We start from the raw sequence: 21,840 nt of genomic DNA on the forward strand, positions 1-21,840 counted from the left end.
GATTCTGATATACTCTTAAATATGAGAAACACTGGATTTTATTGTTCATCTGGATATATTTTTTAAAGTCTATGAAATAGTAATTTTGGTTTGTGGCATAATTGCAATCAGATTGTTCATCCTGGTAGTAATAGACCCACAGATTCATGTGCTTCTTGTGGCTACTTCTGGGATGTTACAAAAAGCCATGTCATCAGTTACTTGCTGATGTAAATCTTCCTATTTTGCTGTGGCAGTCAGGATTATTCAGGTGTATATTAAAAGGACAGGTCTTACTCTTTGAAATGCTAATTTGTTTTGTCAGAAGGTTATTTTTATCAACTTTGATTTTCATAGTGGCTTTTGTGGTTTTTCCTTTAGAAATTGCCCTGTGAAGTAGAGATGACATAAACTGAAACCAACCAGTTACTGATGCAACTCAATGTATTAGATACAACAATTCAAGTTACCAAAAAAAAAAAAAACAAATCCCTGCATTGTAATCATGTCTGCTTTGCTGAGCCTTGAAAATAATTAGTGGTCTTTTATTTTCATTCGTGGTTGTTAAGCTCACATTTCTAAAGTCAGGCTGGTGGTTCAAATTCTGCATTCTCTGCTTAACCTGATAAAGTTAGTTAACCATGCTAAGCTATGCCTTCTTCATCTGTGAAGTGGGATAATAACTGAACACTTACTGTATAGAATTTTTGTGAGGACTAAATGAGATTATGCATGTAAAGCATTCAGTTCAGTTCAGTCGCTCAGTCGTGTCCGACTTTTTGTGACCGCATGAATCGCAGCACGCCAGGCCTCCCTGTCCATCACCAACACCCGGAGTTCACTCAAACTGCATTAGATCTTGATAAATGTTACCTGATACTATTACTGTTACTACCGTTTCTGCTCCTGTGGTTGGCTGTAGTTAACCTAGAGATGCATGTTAAGTCTCTTAATTTGTGGACCACATTGATCTGTCATCTCAACAGGAAGAAGGAAGATAAGGCTTCTCTCTCTCATGTTTTTAGTATCTGATATTATCCTATATTACCTATATAAATTTTGTTCTTTGTTTTTTATTTATTGAGTCATACTTGCGTGCCTCCTGTTTGCTAGGTACTAGCCAGCATGTTCCTCACCCCAGGACCCTTAAGGCAGGCAGAGTGTCTCATTTATTCTAATATGTATCTTAATTAGTGTGATCTTTTGACTGCCATGACCATTATTTTACCCAAGGTAGCGCCACCTGCTTTGGAGTGAAACTTGGGCTCTTAAATCCAGACTAAGCTGCTGAACTAAGCAGTAATCTATCTGTGCAATAAACTGTGTTTTTCCCTGGTCTTAGTTTTTACCATTAAATTGAGAATTGTTGTTTAAGTGCTCATTTGTGTCCGACTCATTTGTGACCCCATAGATTGTAGCCCCCCCAGACTCCTGTCTATGGGATTCTCCAGGCAAGAATACTGAAGTGGGTTGCCATTTCCTTCTCCAAAATTGAGAATAATACAATCTAAATTATAAGGAGGTTTGAAGATTACTAATGACAGTATTTAAAAACTACCTAGAATATCGTCAGATACTTTAGAGTCTTAATAAAGAATAAATCTGCTTTTCTCTGTGGGCTGCCAAGATAAACTGGCAGTGGCGGGGTGAAGCAAATAGAGCTGTCAGTGTTTTCGTTTTGTTTTGAGCTTTTATTGGAGATCAGGACATTCCTCCTTCAACAAATTTTTTTTTCTTTTTTAATAAAGCTTTTTATTTTGCATTATGTATAGCATAATGAAAACATAGTGACTGTGCTTTGAAGACTTACAAGAGTTCATTTTCTTATTAGTAAGATTAATTAACTCCCACCTTTTGTGGGCAAGAAGTTAGCAACTTTCATCAGTCATCCTCGTTCACATTTTTGATTCCTGCCAAACTCACTATAAACTGCAAAACATAAACTATATAAACTATAAAACTGCAAATCTTGAAAAAGCACAGACTGTTTTAGGATATGGGAAAGCTAAAATACAGATGTATTTTGTTGCTGGGAAAGGAACCTTAGAGGTTTAATTAGACTCTTTCCTATTTCAGATCAGGAATGAGGTCTAGAGGATGAAAGTGCACAAGCTCAGAGGACATGTCACACTTCCTAGCATCTAATGCTCTGCAGATTTAGGCTGATGTTCATATTTTGGTCATCATCTCAAGTTAAATTAAGAGCTATTACTTAACAGAATTTCTATTTTATAGTTAGCTTACTTTCTGGGAAATGAATTCTAGAAAATAAATAAATGGTTATGATGTTTGGGTTAATTAGTAAACCAAAAAAAATCGAAGGATGAAATGTAGAAATCAGAACACTGTTGATTTGACACCCTGGTTTTTGGGCAGAAAACCCAGCATTGTTTGTCTGCTCTTATTTCTTGGGTTTATTTGTATCTGTCCCCCTCCATCTACTTCTTAATGGCACAGATGTTTACACTTTAGTCCTTTTGGTAAAATTGGGTATTTAAAATAGAAAAAAATCAGTGAGAGTAATCAAAAATGATAAACTTTGGACCGTGCCTGAGAACAGAACTTTTGCTTGGCAAAATACATGGCTTGAATTACTATAGCATCATAAGAAACAAAGTGTTATACAAATGTAATGTAGTTGTAATAATTATAATTTCAAATAAGATTGAATTGTGGGGAGAGGTACATGTTAGACATATTAGGCAAGAATACTGGAATGGGTTGCCATTTTCTTCTCCAGGGGATATTCCCCACCCAGGGAATCGAACCCAGGCCTCCTGCATTGCAGGCAGATTGTTTACCCACTGAGCTACGAGGAGAGCGAACATATTAGATCAGGATTGGCAAAAATGTGGTACTTGTGCCAGTAGGACTTGTATCTTGCATTTACACATGTCTTTTGAGGCACTGTTTTCTTCTAAATCCATTCAGAGCCTGAAAATTCTTCTTAACACATTGCATCTGAGAGTCAGAGTTTGTATATTGGTGTTTATCAGATTTATATTGTGACAAATGAAAGCTAGTAAAAGTATAACAAGGATAGAGGGTTTTTTGTTTTTTAATTCTACCAAGCACTACTGATAATTTAGATATTCATTTAGGATTTCAGTTTTAATGTACTCTACCAATCATAAGTCAGTGGTTATTTTAGCAAAAACCTTTATGTTTTAGACAATAGTCTGGAGAGTCCTGGGGCGGGACAGTATGAAGTGGCTTTGCTGAATTCCACTACATTTGGAAACCTCTAGGTGAAAAGGATGCTTCTTTACTTACCAGAAGCAGCTGTCATAAAACAAACCAAACAAAAACACTGATTTTTTTTTTACCAACTGATTCTCTTGGGTGCTCTTGTCATTCAGTGCTTGGCAAAATGCAAGTCCTGAAAGTTCACAGGTTGCTCACTACTGTAGTTACATTAAAGAAAAATAGGCTCAGGTCTCCTTTTACATCACACCCACAGCCATTACAGTTTTATTTTTCTTACCTACCCCCCCCCCCCCGCCCCGCCCAGCTCTGAAAGGGGATTTAAAAAACAAACCTCAAGGAAATAAGAGAGAAAAAATGCTTTCAAAATTTAATAAAAATTACTCAAAGAAATGCATTCGTTCATCAGTTGAGGAAACTTGTGTGCTTTCTAAGCTGCCAGACCCTGTGTGAGGCACAGTGATACAGATACATGGAACAAGGCTTTTCAGCCTGTTTCACATCATGGCATACATAGAATATGAAAATACAGAAGCAGAAGTCATCTGCCAGGGAGTTCCTGCCACACTTGGCCCTCTGGGCAGTCCTGTGTGTTGAGGAGATGAACATCTCAACACACCATCACCCTTTGGGAATTGTACACATGGGGAACATTTGATGTAAGACATGCTTCCTACCCTTGGGAAACCCACAGTTAGAGGACATAGGCAAGTGAAGACTCTGAGCATTAGTGTCTCCAAGACTGGCTTTGTTGTGGAAATAGAGATAGTGGCTGGCCTGATTTTGAGTGTGGCTTATAGATTGTTGAAGGGAGGAGAGATCCAGTGACTGCAGAATGAGATAGTGGAATTTGTTCTTAACTTCTTTCTCCAGTTATGCCTCAAATCCACTTGACTTCCAAAAGAACACGCAATAAAGTTTTGATTTAATTCGGTGCTTGAGATGAGGAAGGGTAAAAACAGAAGAGTTTCTCCTTTTTGTGAACACTTATTCTTAGAAATTCTCATTCTGGCCACCTGTCCTCTTGCCTCTCTCTGTTGACCATATTGAGAAGATGAGGACAATGAGGAAAGAATCAGGAGGAAAAGTGGGAAAGGTATTCTGGAGGAGCCCCATACTAGTTTAGAGCAGAAGAGCATGTTAAGACATCTACTCCCCTTCCCATCTTTATCCCGTGCTGTCCCAGGGGAAAATACCTGTAACACTCTCTACTTAAAATATAGATGATATCCCAATATAACTACCCTTGGACCCTTCAGGTTGTGGAACTTAAAAAAAAGTTTGTGTCCCATAACAGTGGACATTTTTGGATATCTGTTTGGTGGGTGGGGTCAGGAGGAGTGGTCCCTATTTCAGGGAAGAATAATAATAGTGCAGGGTGAATGCTGTTATGGAAGGACAAAGGAGAAATGTCGGAATGATCAAAAGATGGAAAGTGAAAGAAAGTGAAAGTGAAGTCGCTCATTCGTGTCCGACTCTTTGCGACCCCATAGACTGTAGCCTTTTAGGCTCCTCCGTCCGTGGGATTTTCAAGGCAAAAGTGCTGGCGTGGATTGCCATTTCCTTCTCCAGGGGATCTTCCTGACCCAGGAATCAAACCCGGGTCTCCCACATTGCGGGCAGACGCTTTACCGTCTGAGCCACCAGGGAGGTCTGAAATGTGGAAAATGAAATCCCAGCAATTCTGAAAGAAAAGAGGGGGTGGTGGATAAAATTAGGCAAATTCTTTTAAAAAACCAAAGCTTTGAATTAAAAAGTAATGAGAGAAAAATATCATTGAAGAGAGAGTTCTGAAATCAGGCTTCTAAAATTCCTTTGGAAGCCCCCTTTTCTTTAATAACCTTGCTGTGGTCTTTGTAGGTATATATTTATTCTCAAGGTGGGTCAGAAACAGGTATTACAGGTATTGTTTTCCCTTTAGTATTTAATTTGAAAATATTTTCATCTCCTTTTCACTGTCTGAGCTAAACTTTGGTTTTAGTGATCTCTAATACTCTGAAGCATGCCACAGCATCAGCATGGTTGTGTATTTTCAGATTCCTCACCCATTCATGAAGTCCATTTTGTTAAGCCAGGGTTGAGACCAGCAGTGTTTTCCATATCCTGTCTTCCTTTTATTCTAATGGCAGAAAAATCAAGACTGCTTTGCTGCTTAGTGGTCTTGTAGACATTTGATGACTATTTTCAGATCTTGGCTTATAAGTAAATATAGCTATTCTGAATAGAACATGTAGATGTCACCTTAACTGCTGGAACAACTTTGGAAAGCTTTGCCACATTACTGAAATCTTAAGCGACAGAGAAAGGTTATGAATTCTAATTATATATATATTTAATATTCTTAACCATATGGAAATTAGTTTTTGCTTTGTTCTTGAAAGTAATGCTTTTATTGAAAATTATTATTGGAAATCAAGTCAGTCTTTGCTGAGCCCTGGGTACTTGTGATTTTGGTATTTTGCAAGTGTTAAAAATAAAATGTAGTAATAATATGCCTTACATGGAGAGGGAAGAAAATTCCTGCTTTTTGATCTGTGTCCCATCAGATGCAGCTTATTATTTTCTTTTATAATTACATGCTATTTTAAAAGTGGTTTGTGGCTGTTTGTGTTTACAGGATCGCCCCAGGACTTTTGACATGCACTCATTGGAGAGTTCACTCATTGACATAATGAGAGCTGAAAATGATTCGATTAAAGGTAATTTTCCAAATATAACTATTTGATTTTAGTAAATAGTGTAAAATGTGTATCATTATCTGTGTAACTTGATGAGCAATATGGCAAATATTATAGGTTCACATTTTGTATCCAGTTCCATCTATTTTATACATGTATCTCATTTTGCTCAAAAATCAAACTTACTTGATAGACATCCACTGTAAGCCCTTTACAATACCAGTTAAGGGAACTATAAGAGTACTGATTGCTAAGGGAGGGGCAGTTAACTGGAAAGATGGGAACCATACTTCTCATTTTTTTTAATCTTTCAGGCAAAACCTGCTTAGTGTTGCTCACCTGTATGTCTGTTCACCAATGACAATAACTATACACTGGGAAGAGTTCAAATGTTGATAGATCTTTTGGTCTAGTTTCACTTATTTTTTTTTTAATGTCCAACAGTTTCAAAGTTAAAACAAAGCTTTGTAGTTCTTGAAATCCTTTTTATATATTATGTTAAAAAAGTCGTGCTATTCCCACTTGGATTCTGGTCTCAATTCTTGTGCTGAATAAGATACTGCAGTTTGACTAGGCCTCAGTTTCTTCATCTTCAATAAAGTACTTAGAACCACTCTTATCATAAGGGACTTAATAATGGGGAACTTTAAAAGCACAGATGCCTGGGCCCCATTCCAGGTGTGGGGTGAGGCTTATGATTTTTTTTATTATCTCAGGTGATGTTCATGTGTAGCCAGAGTTGAGAATGACCAGATTAGGTTTTCTTTAAGGGCCATTCTAGCTCTGATGTTATGAAAACTACCCCACAAAATAAATATTTTTCTGCAAAAAATATCATTTTACTATACGGCAGAGTTTTCCTGTTTGTTTTTAAAAACATTTGGGTTGTTTGGTATATTTGGTCCTGTCACTTAAGTTGTTCATTCATTCAATGTTTATGAGCCTGCTTTTTGCCAAGACAGCTTTGTACTGGGATCAGAGGTGGCAAGGAGCCTGTATGACTTTAAGTGGTAACTATCTTGGCCTAGTTTTCTTTGTGTTTGGTTTACTGTATTACTGATGCAGTAAAACTGTTTTTCAGCAGACCTAATAAGTCTGAAAAGATGAAAACTAATATGTGAAAGAATATGTATCTCTCTGATGAACCAATTTTGAAATAGGATTATTTTGAATGTCTTTACTGAATTCCTCATGGACTTCTGATGGCCTCTAATGGGGTTGTATACTTTGTTTCTGAGGAAAGATGGTCTTTCAGAATTGGCTTTTTATTTTGTCACTTCTTAGCACTCTGACTTTGGCTAGTCCTTCAGCCTCTTTGACCCTTTGTTTTCCCAGCAGAAAAATGAGGAGAGTCTAAGGCTCTTTCTAGCACCAGAAAAACTGCACACTTTAAAATAAAGTAGCTAAAGGAGAAATCTGAATATAGTTTGTGGATTGTACAGTCTCACTTTCCTGGTTTTGTAGTATAGTTACATAAGATGTTCCCAACTGGGGACACTGAATAAAGGGTACACAGAATCTCTCTGTACTACTTTTTGTAACTTGCTGTGAATCTGTGGTTGTTTCCTTAATTGATTTAAATTGATTTAATCAGCAACTTCTTTTAAGAGCCTCTTCTCTTATGTAATAGATACTAGGGATAATAATTAGAACTCATTTTCATGATAAGTGCCTGTGTCTTTTATCAGAGAAAACAGTTTACAAACGGCAGCAGTCATAAACCCTTTATTATGTCATGCTTCTAAGAAGTAGGGCTTCCCTTGTGGCTCAACTGGTAAAGAATACACCTGTAATGTGGGAGACCTGAGTTTGATCCCTGGGCTGGGAAGATCCCCTAGAGAAGAGAAAGGCTCCAGTATTCCTTTCAGAATACCCACTCCAGTGTTCTGGCCTGGAGAATTCCATGGACTGTATAGTCTATGGGGTCGCAAAGAGTCAGACATGACTGAATGACCTTCACTTCACTTCTAAGAAGTAAGCCTCTAGTATTTTTATAAGAGTTTGTACACATTTTTCCAATAGGATTAACAACATTTGCTTGGTTTATCAGATACAGTCAGGACAACTCAGATTTATTTTTTTATTTTCTAGTTCACTAAGTGGCTTATTGTATAAACTTCTGCCTTTATGCTATGAAAAGAAAGTATTAGTCGCTCAGTCATGTCTGACTCTTTGCGACCTCATGGACTACAGCCCACCAGGCTTCTCTGTCCATGTGATTCTCCAGGCAAGAGTACTGGAGTGGTTAGCCATTCCCTTCTCCAGGAGATCTTCCTGATCCAGGGATTGAACATGGGTCTTCTGCATTGCAGGCAGGTAATCTTTACTATCTGAGTCACCATATTCCCTTTTTAATTTCTTCTTACCAATATTTACCTAAATAATTACCTAGACTAATTTTCTAGAGATAATTAAAAGATAAGTCTGGTGACAGAATTAAACCTGATTGTCCTAATATGGGAACACAAAGATTTTGTAAAATTGTGATTTATAAGAGGAAATATGCCAGAATGAAAGACCATGGGTTTTCGAGTCAGATAGACTGGGATTTATATTGCCATTCTGCCACTAATTTGTGGTGGTTTTGAAGATTAAATGATACGATGTGTCTGCAAAATCCAGCATACTGCCCAGTTCATTGAGAAAACACTCAATACATGGTATTGATTTTTATTACTAAACATCTATTTGTCTGTTTTCATGCTTATCAAATGAGAAAACCAGTTTCAATATAAGGTGCCAAGGTGACTTAAGCATATTAAATGAATTTGTGTATTTTTTCCTTTTAAGAGCAGTAAGGACTTCATAGATGAGTTCATGGTCCTAAAATGTCAGACAGTAGTTATGCCTTTTTTTTTTTTAACCAAGATGATGAACTTTGTACCATTGTAGTCCATTGCAATGCAGTTTTGCTCATGGGAATACTTTATTTCTTGTCAGACTCTCCTCTCTCCTTTTAAAGTAATAATGCCTATCCATTTTGAAAGTAAATAAGTGGCCTCTTCATGTGCTCTGCTTCCTTAGAAATAGAATAAACAGAAAATAGGCATTATTTCTGTGAGATTAGTATAGAACAATATGGCTTTCAGAAAACTGGTATAAAGATGCAATTAAAAGAATTAATTTGAAAATTATTTAAAAAAAACTATCATGTGGAGGCAGATTTTATATTTGGGTTCATTTTATCTTAAAATGATTTTTTAAAATGTATGTTGAATGACTTCATTTATTTTTATTTCCATTTGCAGTCCCACATAGATATGTGGTTTGTGTGTATATGTTTAAATAATAAAGCTTAAAATTGGTACAAGATCTGTCAATTGAATGAATTTGTAAGGCTGTATTATTTATTTACATTAAAAAAATTAAATTGCTTACTTTTTAGGGGGAAAAAGAAACTCCTTTAGAAACTCCTTTAGAAACTCCTTTAAAAGTGGGTTTAAAATTTTATTTTTTCCATCAACAGACAAGATGTTAGTATGTCTATGTCTCGAAACTTTCAACTTTCAAATATAATTTTTCAGTTTTTTATGAATATGCTGTTGATTCCAGTTGGCTTGTTTAGCAACCTTTAAAAAGATAAAAGAAATGTGCAAATGGAATAGCTAGCTTTCATTTCATAATTTACATTAGGTTTTTTTTTTTAATTTTATGGTTTATTTTAAAATAGTTTTTCTAAGAATTTTAAGGCTTCTTATCTTCTCCATGTACGGAGGTTTACCTCTTTGAGAGGAAATGTCTTCCCTCTGCCTTATCTATAGGTCCTTTCACTGATCAGCTGGCATGTCTGTATGTTATTTTTACCCATGAAATTATGTATTGCCTTCTCTATAACTAACACCAGTGACAGTCTGTAGCAGTTCTTCCCCAGAGACTGATTTCATTTTCCTCGTTGTACACCCAGTCTCATAAGCTAAGAGCCTGCGCTGTACACCAATTTTTGAGTTATCTCCAAGATGGCAGCTTGTGCATTGCTACAATAATTATTAGGCTTATCAAGTAATTCTTTCACCTGGACAGGAAAATCTTTTACCATTGTAGATGCGGAGATGTATACTTGGGAAATATTGTATCTTAGTGCTATTTGTGTTTTCTCTCGCCTGTGAAATTGGTACTTACTGTTTAGAAATGGAGCAGCATGAAATAGATTAAAATCATGTGCCAGTGCATCTGCTTTCAGTCTCTGAAGCATAGCTTGGACACAGTGAAATAAAGATTCATGAAGTGGTATTATTTTCAGTATACGTAGGAGAGTCCTGTAAAAATTAAGGGGCCTTTTTTTTCTTTTCTATATGTGAATGGAATAAAGGAATATAGGCATAAACCAGTTTATGGAATGGAAGCAGAGGGAGACAGCGCTGGAATAAAGAGACATTATCAGAAAGAAAATTATCAGATATCACACAGTTGAACAATCCATAGTTTCATATTAATGGTTGAGTGTTTTAAATCCTATATATTAAAACAATTTAATATCCTATTTGCTTCATTTCACTGGAAAGCCTAATGAGACAGCAAAATTATTGAGTGAACAAAGGCAATCTGTAAATTGTCAAAACATTATGTAGTTGTTCTTCAGATATTAATTAACTAAGTTATGATCAGAATACTGTTTTAATTTTCCTCAATATATTATGAAATGAGAGTCTTTTACTCTTCATGTTGTTACAGAATGCATGAATGCATCTTGCTTCCAGGTTTTGGAAGGAGGAGCTCTGTGTTATCTACACCAGTCTCTCTCAGTTTCAGGCATTTTAAAATACTTAATTTGCATGTGGGCAATGATGACTAAATTCAGAAATGCAAGTTGTTTAAAGTGCCAGTCTTTTACATATTCCCATGGTGCCCGAGAAACCAATTGCATATGTTGAGTAAGTGTGGGAGTGTGTTGTCCAGTTAAACCTTCGTGCCTTAGGTGCTTCATGTATTCATTTAATAAGAACTTATTTAAAGAGCTGGACCTATCCCCCAAATGCTATGTATTTAATTCCTGACTGCTTAAGGTATTGTGACCTTGCATTTTAAAACAACTTATGGGAATTTTTTTCTTTATCTGCACATCGAATTAGAGGGCTCTTCCCCAACTATTTTTCATATGTGTGAATTTGTTTGAAACAAATGCTTAAACGAGTGCGCAAGTGATGATTCCATCTGTGCCTCTTTTCTTTGTTGCTAAGAAAAGCCATTTATAATAATCTCTCTAGGAGAAAATCATGAAAGTCAGTTGAAAGTTTAGTACACAAAGCCAGTTTTGTTAATTTTGAGTAAGATTTTCTGTGTCACTGTGAGAGAGAGAGTGACTGTTGGAATAATTACTTAAATTCTGTATCTCTACAACAGTGGAAGGAGTAGTTAGTCTACTTTAAAAAGATATCATAAGTAATAACCAGAAAACCTTAAATTTTCCTTGGATCCACAGTTCTTTTTATATTCCTGTACGTAAAATTGTAGTCATGTAGTTCTGTATTTTCAAGAACAGGTGTTATATACTGATACAGATGTTTTGAACAGATATTGTATATGACTTTATATACACTGAGATAGCTCTAGAAACCTTTCATCAGAGTTTCTGAAAATAGGACTAAATTTTATATTTAGTTATAAATGTGAATTTCAGAGTGCATACAGTTTTAAATATGAAAGGGGCTTTTACAGAGTAATTTCTATTGCTGTACTATTAAAATGATTTATTTGAAATAGTGGTTGGGGGATATAATTTCTTATAGTATTTCATCTTTTTCTGTTTAAATCAGTGACAATTTGTGGAAAGACAGCTATGTACTACTATGCAACCCAGTCTCCAGTCACCTTTTTAAAGGATTAGATGGACATTTTTTTCCAAGGGATATTTAATGGTCCTTGATACAAAGTACCATAGAGAAGACACGGATAATGCAGAGCAACTAAATTATATTTGGATTCATAGTCAAATTTCTCTTTCCTAGCAAATTACCATTATGTGTTATCAAATGTCTTCTGGTGAATTAGAGCATCTTTAAATACTACAAGCCTTGAAGACTCAAGAGTCCTCCAGGCAGCTGCCCTGCAAACCTGGCGTGTTCTTTTCTTGCTCTGTTTGGATGATACCAAATAATTCAGAGCAGCGTAGCAGGGGAGTGAGTAGTGGGGGGCTCTAGGGAGGAGAAAACTGCCTTACTCTTAGAAGCCTCGTGAGTAATGGAGTAAGGCACACAGCAGAGAATGCAGTTTATAAACTTGGTTATGATGAACTTTGTGTGTGGCTGTTGAGAAGTGAAGTGATTTCCTCTCCTTCCACACCCTCCCTTTCCTGACTGCTGAAATGGAATATCCTAAACAGTCTTTTTCTTTTGCTTAGTTGTGCTGAAGGATGGGACCTGGGCTTCTCCGTTGAGGTAACTTCCTTTGTGAGGAAGGAGGGGACAAAGTGGTGGACCATGATTGTCTGTCTATTCCTGGTGCAGGTTGGTTTCTGAATTCAGACCCACTCCTGGTTCACTGTTGCTCAGGATTCTTTTGATTCCTCATAGCACTGTGTAGGCAGAGTTTACAAAGGTGTGGGTTTCAAACTGTGTGACTGTACTTTTCCAGGTTGGAGGATTGCTGTTGTTTCAGGTTTGTTTTGTTTTAATTTTTCAAGGGAAGGAGGGGAAAGGGAAATGCCCGGGAGAACAGAATGGGATGTCTGTGAACACGGATGTGTTGGTAGCCTAAGGCTGAAGTCTTCCTTATTCTAAGCTCTGAACTGAAACCAACCTGGTTCATACTAAATGCCCCTTGTTCCTTGGCCAGATCCTCATCTGCCGGACTTTTTATATAACATGTGCTGGTAAATACAAAGTAGTGATCCTTTGCCCTCCACGTGTTGGTAGTGAAATATTGACCCTTGTTCTTATTTGTTCTGAAAATCACATAAGTAATTGTCACAAAAGGGGAATTTGTCTTATGTCATCCATGATCGGTCCATAATTACTCAAGCAGTCTCCATATCTTAATCCTGAATATTGAACACAAAGAATCTTATTTGAGTCCAGGAACATTGAGTAGGCATCTTAAAACATTATTGTAACTCTGTTTTTACCTGGATGAGAAGTGAGGGTAAAGAGGGCCAGAGGGAAAAGTGACAGTAAACTTTTTATGTTATTTAAAAGATTAAAAGCCTTACTATTTCTAAAGATGCTTTTAACTCATACAGCTTTTCTTTTCTTTGCAGCTGTATTAAAGCTCATATATTTTATGACTGTTGTAATTTAATTTTGTTAGACTCACATTCAGGGCAGGGATTGGTAAAGAAATAAACATTGGTAGTATTTATTGGTAAAGAAATTGGTAAATTTCTTGATAAATTGGTAATATTTATTGGTAAATAAATAAATATATATGACAGTTTAAACTTAGAAATACCATACCAAAACCCAAGCAGCAATCAGGTAGCAAATTTATGAGTGCTTTTCTATAATCTTGTACATTTTCACATTAAGTATTGTGTAAGTAAGTAAAGTCGCTCAGTCATGTCTGACTCTTTGCGACCCCATGGACTGTTGCCTACCAGGCTCCTCCATCTATGTACAACTTAATAAATATAGACATTACAGTGTGGACAGATATTAATATTATTTTCCATTCAGAAGTGAAGTCTGAATAGCATTTAAGTAGTAAGGTTTTCAGACTTTGTCAGCAGGTTGTCAGTGTCAAAATATTAGGGATCTCCCTATGGTATAAAAAGTAGAAGGAGGTCCAGAACATTTATAGGGATCCATTTTGTTCATGCACCATCTCTAAATTAATAATAGTATATTGTACTTTTTGATAGTATCACCTTATTATTTTTCTGTTTTTTTCCCTCTATATGGTAAAATTCTGTAGAGAGGTGACTTGCTGTTTCATTTCCTGATAGCTACTAGAACAGCCCTATGTGCTATTAATCTGCATAATGAAAGCCCTTTTGATTATGGAGTAATACAATGGTGAGTTGTCTGTGAAGGTTTAAGACTTTCCTTAACATAATCCTAGAATATGTTACTTGCTGACGTTGAGGGAGGGGAAGCCATGCCACTTGAGTCATAGCTTTCATAAAAATATCCGAGATTCTCTTTGCATTCAATTTAACAACAGGAAGCAGAATAGTTGCACAACTGTGCCACAAATTATTTCTTCCTGACATGTATGGAATCTCAACCTAAATATTGTAGGCAGTTGATTCATTTATCAGTTGTGTATACCTGATTTATGATGTTCTTTATTTGCTACTCCTTATTGTTTCCCCTGATGTTGCCACTCTCCTTACTACCAAATTTAAAAGAGGGAAAAGAGAAAAGCGTTGATGAACTTGTTCTGCAGTAAAAATTTGCAAAAGGAGTAACTTTTAACTAGTTTTAAACTCGTTCAGTTCAGTTCTGTCACTCAGTAGCGTCCGGCTCTGCAACCCCATGGACTGCAGTACGCCTGGCCTCCCTGTCCATCACTGATTCCCAGAGTTTACTCAAACTCATGTCCACTGAGTCAGTGATGCCATCCAACCATCTCATCCTCCATTGTCCCCTTCTCCTCCTGCTTTCAACCTTTCCCAGCATCAGGGTCTTTTCAAATGAGTCATTTCTTCGCATCAGGTGGCCAAAATATTGGTGTTTCAGCTTTAGCATCAGGCCTTCCAATGAATATTCAGGACTGATCTCCTTTGGGATGGACTGCTTGGATCTCCTTGCAGTCCAAGGGACTCTCAAGAGTTTTCTCCAACACCACAGTTCAAAAGCATCAATTCTTTGGTGCTCAGCTTTCTTTATGGTCCAACTCTCACATTCATACATGACTTGGAAAAATCATAGCCTTGAGACAGACCTTTGTTGACAAAGTAATGTCTCTGCTTTTTAATTTGCTGTTTAGGTTGGTCATAGCTTTTCTTCAAAGGAGCAAGCATCTTTTAATTTCATGGCCACAGTCACCACCAGCAGTGATTTTGGAGCCCCCAAAAATAAAGTCTGTCACTGTTTCCTGTTTCCCCATCTATTTGCCATGAAGTGATGGGACCACATGCCATGATCTTAGTTTTCTGAATGCTGAGTTTTAAGCCAACTTTTTCACTCCTCTTTCACTTTCCTCTTTCGCTTTAAAACTAGTTACTACTTTTCAAGTCAGGTAAGGAGATGGCCTGGCTGCCTCTGGGCTTCATTATTTTGTCTGATTTGTCTGACAGACTTAGTCTGAACTCAGTCCCACATCAGTGCAGTCCGTTCTAAAAGCAGGGCTCTTTTTTATTCTGCTTATTACCTGGTAACCATTAAGTTAAGAACATTAGTGAAACTCTGAATGGAAAGTAGTTCCATAATCTCTTTGGTATCCAGTTGAGCTGATACCAGTTGCTGTAGTTTGGGAAAGAGAAGGAGGAATCAACCAATTAGAGGAACCTTTTTTAATTTTTGAGAACCAGCACTGATGTGCAGATCTTCTGAAGAGCAGCCATGATTAATTACTCTTAATTTGTATAAAGAATCTAAAAAAAAAGTCAACTTGTACTGGCTATAATATTCCAAATAATAAATGTCTGTCACGGTTAATTAAATGGAGATACTTAAATTGGCCACTCGATGTCTTTATTGTAAAAGATCAGAAGTTGTTGGCTTATAATAGACTTTCCCAAAATGTAATAAATAAAGAGAAGCATTGAGGAGTGTATTAAGACCTGGTTTTGCCATTAGCAGTTACATGGCTTAATTTGGTCACTTCCCTCTAGATCTTGGTGTCTTCATCTAAAAGAGGAAGTGCAGGGATTGAACTTAGTGAACTTTAAGTTACTATCAGCAATTCCACACAGTCTCTGGCATGGTATTCCTAAATGTCAAGGTTGAAGGTTTAATGACTGAAAATAGCATATGGGTTTCATGTGAGCATTTAATATTGAGTAGCTTGTAAGAAGGCAATGGCAGTCCACTCCAGTACTCTTGGCTGGAGAATCCCATGGGCAGAGGAGCCTGGTAGGCAGCAGTCCATGGGGTCGCTAAGAGTCGGACACGACTGAGCGACTTAACTTTCACTTTTTACTTTCATGCATTGGAGAAGGAAATGGCAACCCACTCCAGTGTTCTTGCCTGGAGAATCTCAGGGACGGGGGAGCCTTGTGGGCTGCTGTCTGTGGGGTCGCACAGAGTCGGACACAACTGAAGTGACTTAGCAGCAGCAGCAGCAGCAGCAGCAGCAGCTTGTAGGAAAGGATATAACCAGAAATCAGTCAGATCTGCTCAGTTGAGTTGAGGCTTTGTTTCTAGAGTGCATTTTTTCTTTTTCAGATAGGCCTAAAAATGCTATGTCTAGGAAAGAGTTGTTTAAACTTGGCTTTATGTAATGTTTCTGTTCTTAATTTGTGGATCATGGACCTCTTCAGACGTGGTCATTATTTGATGGGATCCAGCATTGGAGAAGGAAGTGGCAACCCACTCCAGTGTTCTTGCCTGGAGAATCCCAGGGACGGGGGAGCCTGGGGGGCTGCCGTCTATGGGGTCACACAGAGTCAGACACGACTGAAGTGACTTAGCAGCAGCAGCAGGAACCTATTAGAACCAAACATTCCAATTAGAGGATAGATTTGTCATCTGTGTGTTGCATGATTATCTTTTAAAGCATGCAGATGCTGATGTAATACAATGAAAATACATTTAAAGGTATTGCTGAGTTCATAGTAGCCTTTTATTATTAAAGGCTTTTCTTGTTGTTTTACTTGTAATATCCACTGGAGTGGGGCTTGAGGGCTTCAAGTATGGTGGGGAGCCTCTGTGAAATATTTTGATTAGTGTAGGTCTTAATAATTCTGAAATGTTATGAAACACTGCTGTGGAGAACTTTAATTGTTCGGCTTTAAACTCCTGCCATTAGAATGTTCCCCATTACCCAAAACAACATAACTAAAAAAGGAATTCCATAGAGGAAAATGGTGAGGATGAGGACAAAGGGGAGTAAGGAGTCACTTACTTTATCCTAGCTTATCATCTCCACCAAGTATTAATAGCATTTTGGAATGTTGTCTCTGGGGGCATCTGTAGCCATCTTTTTGCTTTTTGAAGCATAGCTAAGGGTGTGGACTGTTCAGATTACAACTGGCACAGTGCCAGGGGCACGGGGAGCCCTGTAACAACAGGGGTGCACCCTGGTGTGGGGTAACATGACAGCCCTTGTTAGGAGGGGGAGATGGCCTTCTTCAAGCCACATAGTACTTTACATTTTAGCTTCAGCTTAAATTCCAGCTCCACACACATTTGAGCATATTCTATGTATTGGGTAGTAGTAGGCCACAATGCACATTTGATGCTGGTCTGTATATTTCTTTTTTGACATGGACCTGGACATTCTGTATAGGAAACAGTGTTAACAACAAGTTTCAAGTGAAAGGGCAATTACTTCTGATACCATTTCTCTGACTTTTATGCTTTGCCCCTTCTGAAAATTATCTCTAATTTAAATCCTTATAATAACCTTCCATGTGAGTTTTGTGGTCTCCAATTTATAGTTGAAGAGACTATAGTTCCGAGAGATACAATAGCTTTGGAAGTCAGTCAACTAACTGGTGCCTGGAAAATCAGGATGGGACACAGAGCCTCCGGCTGATGGTCTGGTAGCCACACAGTAGATATTTATGTGCAGCATTTATGAGGAGACAAACATTAAAAATGTTTATTTTAGTACACTTTAGGCATTCAGGTGTCTTAATGTAGGAAACTGGGGACAGAGTTTAAAATCTGTATTTTATCATAATCTTCTGTAAAATATTCAGATTTCGCACACCTGCTGATTTCTTATTGTAGGGTACCTTTCAGAGGGTGAAGGTCTGGAATCACTGAGCGAACTTATCCAAGCTAGCTTTTTCTTTTTTCTCATTCTGATTCACCAGGTCTGTCGTGAGACTTAAGCATGTGTATTCCAGAAGTGATTCAGATAGACTGCTTTCCCTCCTCACCCCACCCTCATTCTGCTTTGAGAACCACTTTGAATATATATGTAAAGTCTAAAGTTATGGGAGGCTGTTCATAAAACAAATATGTTATCAAGCAGATAGTGCCAAGCACTATTTTAGCCTGTTGGGGTATATAAGGATATAAAAAATAAGACTCTTGACCTCATGCAGCTTATCCTCCAGATAATTTGCAGACATCTTCGAACAGCCTGTTTATTATTTAGTTTTGAAGACTAATGAATAAGAGGAAGACTAAGTGCCTTTAGTATTAATAAAGGAAAATAAGAACGGGGCCTTTTGAGAAATAACAAATGAAATTAGATATGAAATTCAAGTGAAAGTTAAGGTTCAATCAAGTCATCAGAATTTATATTAAGTAAATGATTAGTGTTGCTGATAGCTGTGTATGCAGAATGCCAATTACTGACTTTGCTGATTGCTTTTGGGGTTTGGACTTCAGTAACCAGTGAGGTGGCACTAGTGATAAAGAACCCACCTGCAAATGCAGAAGACATAAGAGGCTTGGGTTTGATCCCTGGATCGGAAAGATCCCCTGGAGGAGGGCATGAAAAGCCACTCCAGTATTCTTATCTGGAGAATCCCACGGACAGAGGAGCCTGCAGGCTACAGTCCGTAGAGTCACAGAGTCGGACACAACTGAAGTGACTTGGCATGCATGTAACTAATGTTAAGAGTGGCTTGTCTCTAAAGTTCTCAATCATTTACAAGCAACTTATTTTATAGTTCCTAGGAACTCCATAAATTTGTCTTGATCTTCATGTTAGGGCAGAGAGCCACTTCTCAAAATCTTTACCTTCAGGTCAGTTCTACAATTTTTTATTTTTATCCACTGGTTCTTTTAAAATAGGTCTCTTATAACACATGCTTGTTTTAATCAACATTTTTACAAGATAGGAGAATTTTAATTAATTAATTTAATTTTAATTTTAACTGCCTTGGCTTTGTTTCTAGATTGCTCAAAACTTTTTTACTACCCATTGGTCTGTTTTTCCACTTTTCCTTCCATTATATTATCTTTTCTTTTTTTAACGGGCTTTGGCTCGTTTACTTTGAATAAAAACTATGCCTAATATTTAAAGCTTGAAAAGTTGCCATTAATCGCTGGTATCATAACATCCTCTTAAGGCAAGTTATCTTGTTGCTCTGTCCTCTAAATGTAGCATCCAGAGTCAGAAGGCCTCTGGCAAGGATAAAAATAGCCTTCCTGCTTGCTGGTTTGTTGTTAGGTTTACTGGCAGTAGGAAATCTTTTGAATTCCTTAATTGGGTCAGCTCTTTGCTGGTGTCTCTCTAGACATTCCCATCTGCCTGAAATTCTTAGATGCTTTTAGATCTTCCACCTTTGTACCTGCCCTCAGTTATAGTTAAAGCAATCCTTATGAAACCTTCCTCAATCTGTAGAAACATAGCCCATTGACTTTACTTACCTTAAAGATAAAATGTTATTTTCTCTTCTTTTTTTTTTTTTTGCCACACTGTACTCTGATTTTCAGCTACCATATCACAATTGAAAAATTAAATCTGAGCTATTGGCCCTTAAAAAAGAAGCTCCTCTTTGGCTTTTATTGAAAAGAATATTTTTAAGTTGAAATTTCCAAAGTTTTCATTTCCTAAAATACTGATGCAACTTTGCCAGTTTGGCTATCATAAAAGAAAAGAGTTAGCTTTTTTTCTCTCATCTCCTGAAAGAAGAATTATATCCCTGTTCGTAACTTAGAACATTAGCAAACTCATTTCTCTGAAGCTGAAAAATCCCCCAGATGGCCACTCCCTTCCTCAGGGGTCCAGTTTGGGTCTTGCTTGGCAAGGAGGAATCCTTCCTCTTTCTTTCTCTCACAAGCGAGAAACTGTTGGTTGTCTCTGGCTTTTAAGTTACTGAAGGGAAAGGAATTACTATTAATTGAACACATACTCTATCCAGGGGGACTTTTCTGGGCATTCTGCAAAAATTATCTTATGAATTTCTCACATGTACATGGAAATATCTCTGTTTTTACTTCAGAGAAACTAGGTAACTTGAACCTACCTCACTAGATGAGATTAATCCAACTCTACACTTTGCACTGTGTGTTTCATGCCAGAGAGACCACTAGCTGCTAGCTTTGTTTTATTTATTCAACAGCTGTTTATTAAGTGCCTTTCTCTGCTCTGAGCTCTAGGATGTGAGACCCAAAACCTGTCCTCAAAGATTTTGTTGTCCTAGAGGAAGAGAGTTTAGAAATAGGTGATTTGAATACAGTATATAGTAAGTGTAAAGAGTGTTGTGTGGAGCCAGTAGGGCTGTCTGAACCAAGGAGCAGGTGGCTTTGGGCAGGTACTTTCCATAGGATGTGAGGCCTAAGAAAGAAGCCACCTGGATAAAAGGGAGGGGGCTTGAGTGGTGAAACACTGGAAACAGAGAGAAAGGAAGGCATTCCAGACAGAGGAAGGGACCCAGATGAGAAAGTTAATGGGCCAGTAGTTCTGAATATCTAGAGTATCTAGAAGGGAAATGGCAGTGAGTTAAGAGAATTCAAGTATTTTTTACAAGCTCCAGCCTTTAAACTGAAAGTCAGATCTATCCTGGAAAGGGGTTTTGTGTAGTGTAAATTCTGTGTGTATGCATGTGTGTGTGCGTGTGTGTAATTTAAATGGCTTTTTGGGGAGGGGGGCAAGACTCTCCATCCTGTTGATGTCAGTCCCAGCTGGTGTCTCTTTCATAATTTTGCATAGAAACATCTTTACTGGAAGTTGATTGTATCACAGAGAAGTGATGAGGTAGAATAAGGTTACTGATTATGCTTTGTGGAGTTACTTTTAGGTCAGTGGAAGAAATTATTAAAAATGATTATTTCTGGGGACTTGCCTGGGGATCTAACGGTTAAAAAGTCTGAATTTCAAATGCCGGGATCATAGTGGGTCCAATCCCTGGTCGGGGAATTAAGATTCCTACATGTCAGCAATAAAACACAAAATGATCTTTGTATCATTAAGTGATAGAACATAATGAGTACATTTTTATTAGTTCATATTTATATATATTCTGCATTTGTTTAAATGTAAAGTTAGTATTCAAACTGAATGTATCATTTCTTGGACCTTGCTTACATCGTGCAGGCCCCCACCATGCCATCTTGCTGCAAATCTGACAATATTGGTAGAAACAGCAAATATAGAAAGGCAGGAACAGCACCTCCTTTAAACAATTATTTATGGCGCTAAGAGCAGAACCAGGAGAAACATCTCTAGTTAAACAACAACACATAATGTGTATGTATATGTATGAATATATTTGTGTGAGTGTTGTGCTGTGTTCATAAACCTTTTTATTTGTCTTAGAAATGGACCTAAATCCATGCTTATCCTTTCCCTGTGAGAAATTTTTAATGATGTTCAATGAAAAGAAAGAAACTTAGAGTCACTAAGTCATGTCTGACTCTTTGCAACCCCATGGACTGTAGCCTACCAAGCTCCTCCATCCCTGGGATTTTCTAGGCAAGAGTTCTGGAGTAGATTGCCATTTCCTTCTCCAGGGGATCTTCCCAAACCAGGGATTGAACCCAGGTCTCCCACATTGCAAGCAGACGCTTTACCGTCTGAGCCACCAGGGAAGCCTGTCCACTGGAAACCTCTCCCTTTTTGTTAGTATCTAACAAAACTAACTCAGCATTCCAGGCTGCTGTCACTATTTTGGTCAGCATGGCTATATTTTACACAGCCTTGCAGAGCTGTCCCCTGTTACCATCCCTTGCCCGACCATGCCCCCAGCAGTGCTCGCATGACTGAGAAAGAGAAGGCCATAGCGTGAAATCTAATAGAAAGAGAAGGCCATAGCGTGAAATCTAATAGCACTAGAGAACATTTGATATTTTTTATTGCTTGTGTGTTTGAAATGGCAGCATTTATTATATCATTTCCTGCTGAATCATCAGTAGCAATACTATCTGAGTTAGTTTTTAGAAAATAACTTATTTTACCTAATTTTGAAAGTAAGAGATACTAATTTATTAGAGTATTTCCTTCCAGTTTTTTTTTCTCCTTTCATCTTATTAACGTGGTT

General features: G+C 37.5%; 1 protein-coding gene across 2 annotated transcripts in view; it reads left to right on the plus strand.

Moving 5' to 3' along the window:
* The window catches only part of CPEB4 (cytoplasmic polyadenylation element binding protein 4), a 70,647-nt gene that overhangs the window by 13,597 nt on the left and 35,210 nt on the right, over nt 1–21,840 (plus strand). For both annotated transcript variants that reach the window (XM_052659121.1, XM_052659123.1), the window contains exon 2: nt 5,801–5,882. In XM_052659121.1, coding sequence (XP_052515081.1) covers nt 5,801–5,882 — 82 coding nt within the window. The remainder of the gene's footprint in view (nt 1–5,800; nt 5,883–21,840) is intronic.

The sequence above is a fragment of the Budorcas taxicolor genome, chromosome 20, assembly GCF_023091745.1.
Source record: "Budorcas taxicolor isolate Tak-1 chromosome 20, Takin1.1, whole genome shotgun sequence".
NCBI classification, from domain to species: domain Eukaryota; kingdom Metazoa; phylum Chordata; class Mammalia; order Artiodactyla; family Bovidae; genus Budorcas; species Budorcas taxicolor.